General features: G+C 50.8%; 1 protein-coding gene across 1 annotated transcript in view; it reads left to right on the forward strand.

The window, feature by feature from the left end:
* The window catches only part of c18h12orf56 (chromosome 18 C12orf56 homolog), a 58,726-nt gene extending 55,263 nt beyond the window's left edge, over positions 1 to 3,463 (forward strand). Inside the window, exon 13 of the mRNA XM_068000035.1 lies at positions 649 to 3,463. Within this exon, the coding sequence (XP_067856136.1) occupies positions 649 to 766 (118 nt within the window). The 3' untranslated portion in view covers positions 767 to 3,463. The remainder of the gene's footprint in view (positions 1 to 648) is intronic.
* Positions 3,464 to 13,435: the final 9,972 nt, after the last annotated feature.

The raw sequence follows: 13,435 nt of genomic DNA on the forward strand, positions 1-13,435 counted from the left end.
CCTCTTCCCCCTCCCACCCCATTCTCTAGCTCAGAGATACTGCAGCCAGTTGTAAAGTTTTGATTTTTTAAAAAAATTATTCATTCTTGGGATGTGGGCGTCGCTGGCGAGGACGGTATTTTTTGCCCATCTTCTAGTTGCCCATTGAGAAGGTGGTGGTGGGCCGCCTTCTCGAACCGGTGGTGAAAGTGCTCCCACAATGTTGTTAGGTAGGGAGTGTCAGGATTTTGACTCAGTGACGGTGAAGGAATGGTGATATAACAACAACAACTTTCATTTATATAGCGCCTTCAACGTAGTAAAACGTCCCAAGGCGTTTCACGGGAGCGATCATCAGACAAAATTTGACAACGAGCCGCATAAAGAGATAGTAGGACAGGTGACCAAAAGCTTGGTCAAAGAGGTAGCTTTAAGGAGGGTCTTTAAAGGAGGTAGAGAGAGGTTTAGGGAGGGAATTCCAGAGCTTGGGGCTGAAGGCACGGCCGCCAAAGGTGGAAGTCGGGGTTGCGCAAGAGGCCATAATTGGAGGATTATATATATTATATGTCCGAGTCAGGATGGTGTGTGGCTTGGAGGGGAACTAGGGGAATCTTGTTGGGATTGTAACATTTTATTGACCGTTTCTTCTTCTTCACGTGCTTATTGTAGGTATTATATCCAGAGTCCCAGTGTGGAAGCAATGCTCCCAGACCACTATGCTGTTGCCCAGCCTACTATCCAGCTCCTCCGCCAAGTGCTCGGCTTCGTCCTCCACAAGCTGGTCTGAAAGTCTGAGAGGATTCAACTGGTGTTGCTGACGAGCATCAAGTTGTAATGAAGCTGTCAGTACAATAGCAGCTATATTCACACAGGCACTGTATAATTGCCACCCCTTTTGGATTTATAATTACACATACCAATAAGGGTTTGAAATCCATCTATTCGTTGGGATCCCTACGTAAAACCGTTTTGTGAAACCTTGAATTATAAAAAAAGAGTAATTCATAAAATGACACGCCTGTGATTTTTTTTTTGTTAACTTGGGAAAAAAAGTTGCAAAAATCCAATGTCACCTAATACTTAAGGCAAGTCACAAAGTGCTTCATCTTTTGATGCTAAATTTAGTTTACATAGAAATGTATTTTTAAAAATTAAACCTTTTTTTTGTCTTGCTGGACTAGGTATAAAATAGACTTATCTTTGTGTTTTATAATAAACACACAATTTATAAATCACTAAGCTTGAAATTGCACAACTCCATTGACACAGGCTGGTTTGCCACTAAATATTTTCTCAATGTGAGTTCTTAATGTCAAACAGGACATTGAGGTGGGGGGAGGGAAGGGGAGAAGGGAAAACACACGGAACAGAACCAGGTGTTTCCCTACAAAAAAAGTGGGAACGTTGGCAGGTGAGTCAATCCAATTTACTCTGGTGGATCTTCTAACAATCAGTTAGGAAGAAGAGTAGGCCATTCAGCCCCTCGAGCCTGTTCCGCCATTCAGTTAGATCATGTCTGATCTGTATCTTAACTCCATTTACCTGCCTTGGTCCCACATCCCTTAATACCCTTTGCCTAACAAAAATCTATCAATCTCAGTTTTGAAATTTCCAATTGACCCCCAGCCTCAACAGCTTTTTGGGGGGACAGAGTTCCAGATTTCCACTACCCATTGTGTGAAGAAGTGTTTCCTGACATCACCCCTGAATGGCCTGGCTCTAATTTTAAGATTATGTCCCCTTGTTCTGGACTCTCTTCCCCCCCCCCCCCACCAGAAGAAACAGTTTCCCTCCATCAACCCTATCAAATCCTTTAATCAATTAGACTTGGGACTTCCTGCAAGTGAAGGAAATGATGTATAACTGGGGGGGGGGGCGGGGGGGAGAAATGCCAAGAGGTGGAGCTTTAATGTTTGCACCCATAATTGTTTCACTAGACCACCTTGAAAATATTTGCAATTTTTAATATTTTAATTTTACTTACTGATATTACGTGGCATAGCAACAGGCTGTAGCGACAGGCAACTGCAACAAAAGCAGACGTCTCGTGGATTTGAGGTTATTTGGGAGCAAAGAGAAACTTGGAGAGATAGATGGTCCTGGGCAAACTGAGAGACTTGCTCTGACCTACTGCGTCCCCCCAGCTCAAGAAATGATGGTTATGCGCGCGGTCAGTCCACGCCGGACGTGCGCCACGCACCATATTGGTTAGGCTCGCTTTCATTGTCTTGGGCACCCGCCTGAAACTGGCTTTCCGTTGACGGAAATGAGAATGGGGAGAGATGTAAAACGGGCTGCCAACTCGCTATCACCCGTTTTACAATATCGCACAGAGTCAAGATCCACCCCACTGCATTTATCACCTTGGATCAATTTTATTTTCTGTCTGCACACAAATAAAATCTTAAGCATTTTGGTTTGGCGTGTTTGCACTTGTGCACACATGGGAGTAAACACTGCCTCCTCCTAGCTGCCCAGCTCTGCTCATTTAGCTCATCTTAGTTGGGAGTATTATAATTGGACTCAACAGGTGCCTTGTTTGGATGCTAGCTGAGGACAGGATTAGCTTGGCCGTGATGCACTCCATGGTAATACAGCCTGCCAACATCCACTGTCCAGGCTCACAAGTGAACAGTTGCCCTTTTGGATGAGTTGGCAGAGGACTGTCACTGCTTGTGGACCTGTAACCCAGTATGAATCACGGCCTCAATGGGAGGCGAGAGATTAGCAAAACGTACGAGATTTACAAAGACTGTGGTGTGTCATATATTGTATAATAACTTTGTGTATCTTTTTATATCACTAAGACAATTGTATTTTTTGTTTATCTGCCACTTGTTCGTTATGCATTGTTTTAGATAGTCATGTGAAAGTAAATATTTTTTTCAATGAAAACATGAAACTCCTGTGTAAAAAAAAAAATTATTTTGTTCTAACAAATATGGCACTAAAACTCGTCCAACTATGTTTAATGCATCTGTTGTGTATTGTGTAAAATTCTTCATTTGTGTTCAGCTGTGTGACAAGTGATCTTGTGCCACATTACAGCCTATTCCTAATAATTCAGTCGTTTTTTGCGCTAAAAACAGAATTATCCGGTAATTTGAATTAAGCAACGTAAATAACATAGGAGTTCAGTGATAAATAATTGAATTATCAGATAATTTGCATTAAGTGACTTTGAATTAAGATGAGCAGGCTGTATATAATATTTGATGAAGGACTCTGTTCAGTTTACAGCTTATTAAACTACTGTACATTTTTATACTGTTTACATACTTTAGAAAGACTCTGAGAGAAGATGGTGTAGTTTTGTTTCTGGTGAACCACCAGCCTCTCTTTGCTGTGTTTGTACAGAAAAGCAGGAACGTTTCTTACAGTTATACTGTATCATGTACTGAATTATAAGAGCGTGGAAACTATGTTAACCCATTGCACACTGCTAATATCGGTGCTGGTTAATAAAAGCCAAAGATTTATGAAACATTATTGTCCTCTCACTGTGATCAGGGTAACAATCACTTGACTGAGTGCTGCTCTAATGCTTTGGAGACACTGCAAAGGCATTAGACTGGGCAAAATCATTTGCTTATGTTCAATATCAGTCTTCCGTGGTCTAATTCAGTTACTGAGAATTACAGTGAAGGGGTGAGTGTTTGAAATTGTAGATAAGTGTCAGCTGACTACTTTACCCCCCCCATTCCCACGCGGAATTTTATCTATTAGCGTGTGAAGAATCCTAGTTACAAGGCTCCTCTATTGGAGCATCGAGTTTAATCATTTCAGCAGAGTGAACGCACTAGGATTAGCAATGTATTGGCGTCAATTATATTGGCCCGTTTAGAGATTGTGTATGTTTTAAAGCAATGTTGAGTAATTATTTGTTAAATCAGAATAAATACTGGCAGCCACTTTTTAAAAAAATATTTTATTTAATTTTTTTTATTGGTTTCTGAACAGGCCAATTTGATGGATACCAACATTGTGGAGCAGACAGAAGTTGCTTGGGGATTCCTTATCATCCTGACTCCTACATCAGCCCAGTGCATCTGCTCCACGAAAACTGTATAATGCAGGCCTCCCTACATCAATTGGATTGTTTACGCAACTTTTTTTTGTTGAAATTTTGGGAGTAAACTTTTATTTTTCTCTTGCTGTACCCAGACATTGGAGGATGGGCAAGTAAATCTACTGTGAGTTGGAAAGTGGTCACTTGAGAAAGGACAGGACAGGACTGGGTGCTGAAATCATTGTGTGTTTGTGTGTGTGTTTGAACCCTCCCGGGCCTTGCCCAAACGGTCCTCCTTCATGTGAAGAGCTTGGACAGCAAGTAGTGGGAAGCAGATTGGAGGGTGGCAAATGTAACCCCACTATTTAGAAAAGGAGGGAGAGAGAAAACAGGGAACTACAGACCGGTTAGCCTAACATCAGTAGTGGGGAAAATGCTAGAGTCTATTATAAAGGATGTGATAACAGTACACTTAGAAAATATCAATGGGATTAGTCAAAGTCAACATGCATTTATGAAAGGGAAATCATGTTTGACAAACCTACTGGAGTTTTTTGAGGATGTAACTGGTAGAATAGATAAGGGAGAACCAGTGGATGTAGTTTATTTGGATTTTCAGAAGGCCTTTGATAAAGTCCCACATAAGAGGTTAGTGTGCAAAATTAAAGCACATGGGATTGGGGGCAATATATTGGCATGGATTGAAAATTGGTTAACAGACTGGAAACAGAGAGTAGGAATAAATGGGTCTTTTTCGGGGTGGCAGGCGGTGACTAGTGGGGTACCGCAGGGATCAGTGCTTGGGCCCCAGCTGTTCACAATATATATCAATGATTTGGATGAGGGAACCAAATATAATATTTCCAAGTTTGCTGACGACACAAAACTAGGTAAGATTGTGAGTTGTGAGGAGGATGCCAAGAGGCTTGAAGGCGATTTAGACAAGTTGAGTGAGTGGACAAATACATTGCAGAAGCAGTATAATGTGGATAAGTGTGAAGTTATCCAGTTCGGCAAGGAAAAACAGAAAGGCAAGATATTACTTAAATGGTGATAGATTGGGGAATGTTAATGTACAAAGGGACCTGGGTGTCCGTGTACACCAGTCACTGAAAGCAAACATGCAGGTACAGCAAGCAGTTAGGAAGGCAAATGCTATGTTTTTTTAAATTTGTTCATGGGATGTGGGCGTCGCTGGCAAGGCCGGCATTTATTGCCCATCCCTAATTGCCCATGAGAAGGTGGTGGTGAGCCGCCTTCTTGAACCGCTGCAGTCCGTGTGGTGAAGGTTCTCCCACAGTGCTGTTAGGAAGGGAGTTCCAGGATTTTGACCCAGCGACGATGAAGGAACGGCGATATATTTCCAAGTGGTAGATGGGGTGCCAATCAAGCGGGATGCTTTGTCCTGGATGGTGTCGAGCTTCTTGAGTGTTGTTGGAGCTGCACTCATCCAGGCAAGTGGAGAGTATTCCATCACACTCCTGACTTATGCCTTGTAGATGGTGGAAAGGCTTTGGGGAGTCAGGAGGTGAATCACTCGCCGCAGAATACCCAGCCTCTGACCTGCTCTTGTAGCCACAGTATATATATATGGCTGGTCCAGTTAAGTTTCTGGTCAATGGTGACCCCCCAGGATGTTGATGGTGGGGGATTCGGCGATGGTAATGCCATTGAATGTCAAGGGGAGATGGTTAGACTCTCTCTTGTTGGAGATGGTCATTGCCTGGCACGAATGTTATTTGCTTATGAGCCCAAGCCTGGATGTTGTCCAGGTCTTGCTGCATGCGGGCTCGGACTGCTTCATTATTTGAGTATAGGAGCAAAGATGTCTTACTGCAGTTATACAGGGCCTTGGTGAGACCACACCTGGAGTATTGTGTGCTGTTTTGGTCTCCTTACCTAAGAAAGGATATACTTGCCATAGAGGGAGTGCAGCGAAGGTTCACCAGACTGATTCCTGGGATGGCAGGACTGTATGAGGAGAGATTGGGTCGACTCGGCCTGTATTCACTTGAGTTTAGAAGAATGAGAGGGGATCTCATTGAAACACACAAAATTCTGAAAGGGCTAGACAGACTGGATACAGGGAGGATGTTTCCCTTGGCTGGGGGGTCCAGAACGAGGGGTCACAGTCTCAGGATACGGGGTAGGACATTTAGGACTTGAGATGAGGAGAAATTTCTTCACTCAGAGGATGGTGAACCTGTGGAATTCTCTACCACAGAAGGCTGTGGCGGCCAAATATATGAATATATTTAAGAAGGAGCTAGATAGATTTCTAGACACAAAAGGGGTATGGGGAGAGCGCGGGAATATGGTATTGAGATAGAGGATCAGCCATGATCATAATGAATGGCGGAGCAGGCTCGAAGGGCCGAATGGCCTACTCCTGCTCCTATTCTCTATGTGTCTATGCATCACAACCAAGCCTGGCTCTGGTCTTATCCTAGGCCCACACACATGCACTTTCTAGCAATCAGGAGCACAAAACCTTGGCTCAGTTTTCTCCTGGTAATCTTAGTACAAATGATACATAATGCCCCCAACCAGCTTGGCCAGCTTGAGATCAACTAACTCTGCAGAGATCAAGGATCAAATCTGGGAGCTGCCTGGTCTGTATCATCTGCTGGATTTGCCCATTCAGTTATCTGTTTTTAAAAATTGGGCACAGAAATTTTTATCTTCATTTGCAATGTAGGAGCCTTTTTGTAACTAATATTCATTCAACCAGTTTGAAGGAGATTATGACCATCTGCATCAAGGCCATTTTATCTGCAACTTTGTTCAGAAAATATCTGACTTCAGCCAGGCTCATGTGTAATCAATTTGTATTTCACGTCTAAGATTTTCTTTCTAAGGTTTCAACTCTACCCATTTGTAAGTGGATCATTAGAAAGAAAGAAAGAACTTGCATTTATATAGCGCCTTTCGTGACCTCAGGATGTCCCAAAGTGCTTTACGGCCAATGAAGTACTTTTGAAATGTAGTCTGTGTTGTAATGTAGTAAACGCAGCAGCCAATTAACGCACAGCAAGGTCCCACAAACAGCAATGAGTTAATGGGCAGAAAGTCTGTTTTTTTTTTAGTGTTATTGGTTGAGGGATAAATATTGGCCAGGAGAAGTGCTCTTCAAATAGTGCCATGGGATCTTTTACGTCCACCTGAGAGGGCAGATGGGGTCTCTGTTTAACATCTCTTCCAAAAGACAGCACCTCCGACAGTGCAGCACTGAGGTATCTGGAGTGGGACTTGAACCCACGACGGACTGCCTCAGAGGCAAGAGTGCTACTCACAGACGCAAGGCTGACACATAGACCATGGAACACCTGAACCGATTCTAATACTTTCCAATTCAGCTGACTCTTTATCCCTATTTTAACTTAACAATAAAAATTTTAAACGTTTTACCTCACTAGAACTTAAATCTAGTGGTACACGAATAACAACAAAAAATAATGTCTTGGTTAGTTTGGAGCATTTAGCTGCAGTACACCACCCTGTGGGTCTGGCTTGCTCAATAGGAGAGGTTTAGTCTTCACTTTCAAGCTGCTTTAACATCAAGCTAAGACCCATTCTAGTTGCCTGAGGCAGCAATCTGAATGTAAACTTTCTGGGATTCATTAAGGCTGGTCGGCAGGATGACCCAGTAACAGTGGGATTTTCCAGCCACCGGCCTTAGTGAATCCTGGCAGGTTTTATTTTTGGCATGCAGTCAACTAACCGTACGCATCACGGACTTCAGAGAGATCCAACCTCATCCAATGGTCGTTGCATTAGAGCTGGTATCTGGTCCAAAGCTTATTTGAGCAATAGTTCACAAAGCCAAGATGGGATTCGTTTATAAAATAAGAGGGGAGTACTTTACTTTTTGTAAGTACCTCCCATTTAACACACAATATCATCTATTGTTAGTGGCTGGAAGCAAAAAGAAAGGTCAGCCCTAGAGTTAAGGACAACACTGAACTTGTACGGGGTACTGAAATTCCCACAGACTAATTACCAACGTGCAAGATGAATAAAGAGGTGTGGAGGACTGTCACACGAGCTCCGATGATTATCGACCGATGGTGATGGTAGCTGGTGTTGTCTGGAGGAATCTGTGGTTTGGCCAACCTCCGTTCGATAACCAGCTGGGCTTGGTATGTGCTCAGAAAGGCATCTTCGAGCAGTCCCACGAGTAGGCAATTTGATCTCGCAAAACACTGATTATTGCCCGTACCATGTGAAGGACCATAATAATCCATAACCTTCCCTCACGTGAGGGAACAGTAGGAAAGACCTGATGTATCGCAAAGGCCTTTGTATAACTCTCTAGATTACTTCAAGCTGAACTTTGTTTCTGGCTCAGGCTTATACATGAGCACTATTCTAGCTGTCCAGCAGAGGTCCTAGGTTCATGGGTTATTTCATTTAAACAGACACAGCGGCACGACATTAATCTCCGCCCCCCCCCACCCCACGACTGGCGGGAGAGGGGTCGGGTGGCGGTTAAAAATTAAAAACGGGGCACGTGACCCCCAACCCGCCACGTGCGCGCCTGCCGCCATTTTTACGGGTAGCGAGGCGTGCGAGTGTTGGAGAGACGGGACACTTCATTATCATATTTACAAACAGGATCCCTCAGCGTAGTTGGGAGCCTGATTTAAATTTAACAGTTGCCGGCCCGGTTTGCTAGAGCTCGGGAAACCCTTACAGCGAAAGGGAGGCGGGAGCTGCCGGCTCCAGCGGGCTTTTTATGGCACTCCAGGAGGAGCAGGAATGGTCCCTGGCCCCTCAAGAAAGCCTTCAGCCTCCCTTCTGCCGATGGCCGCCTCTCCTCGCTGCCGCGACCCGCGATTTTGCACCCCCCCCACCCCCCTCCAAAATCAATCTCCGATCCCGAGCCCCGATCTCTTTCTCTCCCACCGACTCCGATCTCTCCCGATTGCCGGAGTCCGTCCCCAACGGTCCCTGGCCGCGGCCTCCTGCCGCCGGTTTTCCCGGCCAGCTGCCGGGCAGGAAGCAGAAGAAAAAAAATGTCAATGAGGTCCTGCCATTAATGTCGGTTGGATCTCCGCGTCCCCTGGGCTTTCCAGCTTTTAGACGCGCTACCGTGCTCCCTCCCTGCAAATATCGGGGCCGTCATATCAGTAATAGAAACGAGCCCGTTTACTCCTGAATTTTTCCACAGCAAAATGTAGTGTCACCATTATTGGTCAACTCAGAAGAGGCACCTGTGGAGAGACATATTGACATTTCGGGCGTAGCAGAGTCCTGAAGGAGATTCCACACCTGAAACGTGAACTTATCTCTTCACTCAACACATGCCGCCCAATGTTTCCAGCAATTTTCTGTTTCCAATTGTCAGCATTTGCTGCTCTTTTTATCAGATGTGCGTGAGGAAAGTCTCAATGAGTCAGTCTCCTCAATACTCAGTAGGCAGATGCCAATTTCGAAGGGAATGAGCAGAAAGCAGTGAGAAGTGAGCTCCCGGGACCCCCTGCTGGGGCTGGTTGAGAGGCGGGCACGCCCTCCTGGAATTGGCGAGAAGGTGGCACCCCCTCCTGGAATTGGCGAGAAGAGGGCACCCCCTCCTGGAATTGGTGAGAAGGGGGGCACCCCCTCCTGGAATTGGCGAGAAGAGGGCACCCCCTCCTGGAATTGGCGAGAAGAGGGCACCCCCTCCTGGAGCTGGTGAGAAGGGGGCACCCCCTCCTGGAGCTGGTGAGAAGGGGGGCACCCCCTCCTGGAATTGGCGAGAAGAGGGCACCCCCTCCTGGAATTGGCGAGAAGAGGGCACCCCCTCCTGGAGCTGGTGAGAAGGGGGCACCCCCTCCTGGAGCTGGTGAGAAGGGGGCACCCCCTCCTGGAGCTGGTGAGAAGGGGGCACCCCCTCCTGGAGCTGGTGAGAAGGTGGCACCCCCTCCTGGAGCTGGTGAGAAGGGGGCACCCCCTCCTGGAGCTGGTGAGAAGGGACCAACCCCTCCTGGAATTGGTGAGAAAGGAATACAGCCTCCTGGAGCTGGTGAGAAGCAGGCATCCCCTGCTGGGGCTGGTGAGAAAGGGGTCACCCCCTCCCGGAGCATTGAGAAAGGGGGCACCCACTCCCAGAGCAGTGAGAAAGGGGGCACCCCCACCTCCTGGAGCAGTGAGAAAGGGGGAAACCCCCCACCCTCCCGGAGCAGTGAGAAATGGGGCACCCCCTCCTCCTGGAGCAGTGAGAAAGGGGGCACCCCCCCTCCTGGAGCAGTGAGAAAGGGGGCACACAAACCCCCACACACACTGGAGCAGTGAGAAAGGGGGCACACAAACCACCCCCCCCCCCTCACTCTGGAGCAGTGAGAAAGGGGGCAACCCCCCTCCTGGAGCAGTGAGAAAGGGGGCACACAAACCCCCCCCACCCACTCCTGGAGCAATGCGAAAGGGGGCACCCTCCCGGAGCGGTGAGAAAGGGGGCACAGACCCCCCTCCTGGAGCCGTGAGAAAGGGGGCACCCCCTCCCCCAGCAGTGAGAAAGGGGACACCCCCCTGGAGCAGTGAGAAAGGGGGAAACCCCCCATCCTCCCGGAGCAGTGAGAAAGGGGGCACCCCCTCTCCTGGAGCAGTGAGAAAGGGGGCACCCCCTTTCCTGGAGCAATGAGAAAGGGGGCACCCTCCTGGAGCCGTGAGAAAGGAGGCACCCCCTCCCCCAGCAGTGAGAAAGGTGCACCTCCTCCTGGAGCAGTGAGAAAGGGGGCACCCCCCACTCCTGGAGCAGTGAGAAAGGGGGCACCCCCTCTCCTGGAGCAGTGAGAAAGGGGGCACCCCCTTTCCTGGAGCAATGAGAAAGGGGGTACCCTCCTGGAGCAGTAAGAAAGGTGGCACCCCCTTCTGGAGCAGTGAGAAAGGGGGCACCCCCCGGAGCAGTGAGAAAGGGGGAAACACCCCACCATCCCGGAGCAGTGAGAAAGGGGGCACCCCCTCTCCTGGAGCAGTGAGAAAGGGGGCACCCCCTCTCCTGGAGCAATGAAAAAGGAGGCACCCCCTGGAGCAGTGAGAAAGGGGGCATCCCCTCCTGGAGCACTGAGAAAGGGGGCACCCTCCCCTCCCCCACTCCTGGAGCAGTGAAAAAGGGGGCACCCCCTCCTGGAGCAGTGAGAAAGGGGGCACCCTCCCCTCCCCCACTCCTGGAGCAGTGAAAAAGGGGGCACCCCCTCCTGGAGCAGTGAGAAAGGGGGCACCACCACCACCCCCCCGGGGCAGTGAGAAAGGAGGCGCCCCTCCCCATCCTGGAGCAGTGAGAAAGGGGGCACCTCCCCTCTTGGAGCAGTGAGAAACGGGGCAACCCCCCCCCTCCTGGGGCAGTGAGAAAGGGGGCAACCCCCCCCTCCAGGAGCAGTGAGAAAGGGGGCACCCCCCCTCCTGGAGCAGTGAGAAAGGGGGCACCCCCTCCCCCAGCAGTGAGAAAGGTGCACCTCCTCCTGGAGCAGTGAGAAAGGGGGCACCCCCCCTCCTGGAGCAGTGAGAAAGGGGGCACCCCCTTTCCTGGAGCAATGAGAAAGGGGGCACCCTCCTGGAGCAGTAAGAAAGGGGGCACCCCCTCCCCCAGCAGTGAGAAAGGGGGAAACACCCCACCCTCCCGGAGCAGAGAGAAAGGGGGCACCCCCCTGGAGCAGTGAGAAAGGGGGCACCACCACCGCCACCCCCCCCCCCCCGCCAGGTCAGTGAGAAAGGAGGCGCCCCTGCCCATCCTGGAGCAGTGAGAAAGGGGGCAGCCCCCCTCCTGGAGCAGTGAGAAAGTGGGCAACCCCCCACCCTCGTGGAGCAGTGAGAAAGGGGGGACCGCCTCCCCCAGCAGTGAGAAAGGGGCACCTCCTCCTGGAGCAGTGAGAAAGGGGGAACCCCCCCCCTCCTGGAGCAGTGAGAAAGGGGGCACCCCCTCTCCTGGAGCAGTGAGAAAGGGGGCACCCCCTTCTGGAACAGTGAGAAAGGGGGCACCCCCTCTCCTAGAGCAATGAAAAAGGGGGCACCCCCTTCTGGAACAGTGAGAAAGGGGGCACCCCCCTGGAGCAGTGAGAAAGGGGGAAACCCCCCACCCTCCCGGAGCAGTGAGAAAGGGGGCACCCCCTCTCCTGGAGCAGTGAGAAAGGGGGCACCCCCTCTCCTAGAGCAATGAAAAAGGGGGCACCCCCCTGGAGCAGTGAGAAAGGGGGCACCCCCTCCCCCAGCAGTGAGAAAGGGGGAAACACCCCACCCTCCCGGAGCAGAGAGAAAGGGGGCACCCCCCTGGAGCAGTGAGAAAGGGGGCACCACCACCGCCACCCCCCCCCCCCCCGCCAGGTCAGTGAGAAAGGAGGCGCCCCTGCCCATCCTGGAGCAGTGAGAAAGGGGGCACCCCCCCCTCTCCTGGAGCAGTGAGAAAGGGGGCACCCCCCCTCTCCTGGAGCAGTGAGAAAGGGGGCAACCCCCCCCTCCTCGGGCAGTGAGAAAGGGGGCAACCCCCCCCTCCTGGAGCAGTGAGAAAGGGGGCACCCCACCCCTCCTGGAGCAGTGAGAAAGGGGGCACCCCCCACTTCCTGGAGCAGTGAGAAAGGGGGCACCCCCCCGCCTCCTGGAGCAGTGAGAAAGGGGGCAACCCCCACTGCTGGAGCAGTGAGAAAGGGGGCAACCCCCCCCCTCCTGGGGCAGTGAGAAAGGGGGCAACCCCCCCACTCCTTGGGCAGTGAGAAAGGGGGCAACCCCCCACCCTGGGGCAGTGAGAAAGGGGGCAACCCCCCTCCTGGAGCCGTGAGAAAGGGGGCAACTGCCCCTCCTGGTGCAGTGAGAAAGGGGGCAACCCCCCCTCCTGGAGCAGTGAGAAAGGGGGCACCTCCCCTCCTGGAGCAGTGAGAAAGGGGGCAACCCCCCCCCCCTCCTGGGGCAGTGAGAAAGGGGGAAACCCCCCTCTCCTGGAGCAGTGAGAAAGGGGGCAACCCCCCCCTCCTCGGGCAGTGAGAAAGGGGGCACCCCCCACTTCCTGGAGCAGTGAGAAAGGGGGCACCCCCCCGCCTCCTGGAGCAGTGAGAAAGGGGGCAACCCCCACTGCTGGAGCAGTGAGAAAGGGGGCAACCCCCCCCCTCCTGGGGCAGTGAGAAAGGGGGCAACCCCCCCACTCCTTGGGCAGTGAGAAAGGGGGCAACCCCCCACCCTGGGGCAGTGAGAAAGGGGGCAACCCCCCTCCTGGAGCAGTGAGAAAGGGGGCACCTCCCCTCCTGGAGCAGTGAGAAAGGGGGCAACCCCCCCCCCTCCTGGGGCAGTGAGAAAGGGGGAAACCCCCCCCTCCTGGAGCAGTGAAAAAGGGGGCACCACCCCCCCCCCCCCCAGGGCAGTGAGAAAGGAGGCGCCCCTCCCCATCCTGGAACAGTGAGAAAGGGGGCACCTCCCCTCCTGGAGCAGTGAGAAAGGGGGCAACCCCCCCCCTCCTGGGGCAGTGAGAAAGGGGGAAACCCC

This window comes from Heptranchias perlo, chromosome 18 (genome assembly GCF_035084215.1).
Source record: "Heptranchias perlo isolate sHepPer1 chromosome 18, sHepPer1.hap1, whole genome shotgun sequence".
NCBI classification, from domain to species: Eukaryota; Metazoa; Chordata; class Chondrichthyes; order Hexanchiformes; family Hexanchidae; genus Heptranchias; species Heptranchias perlo.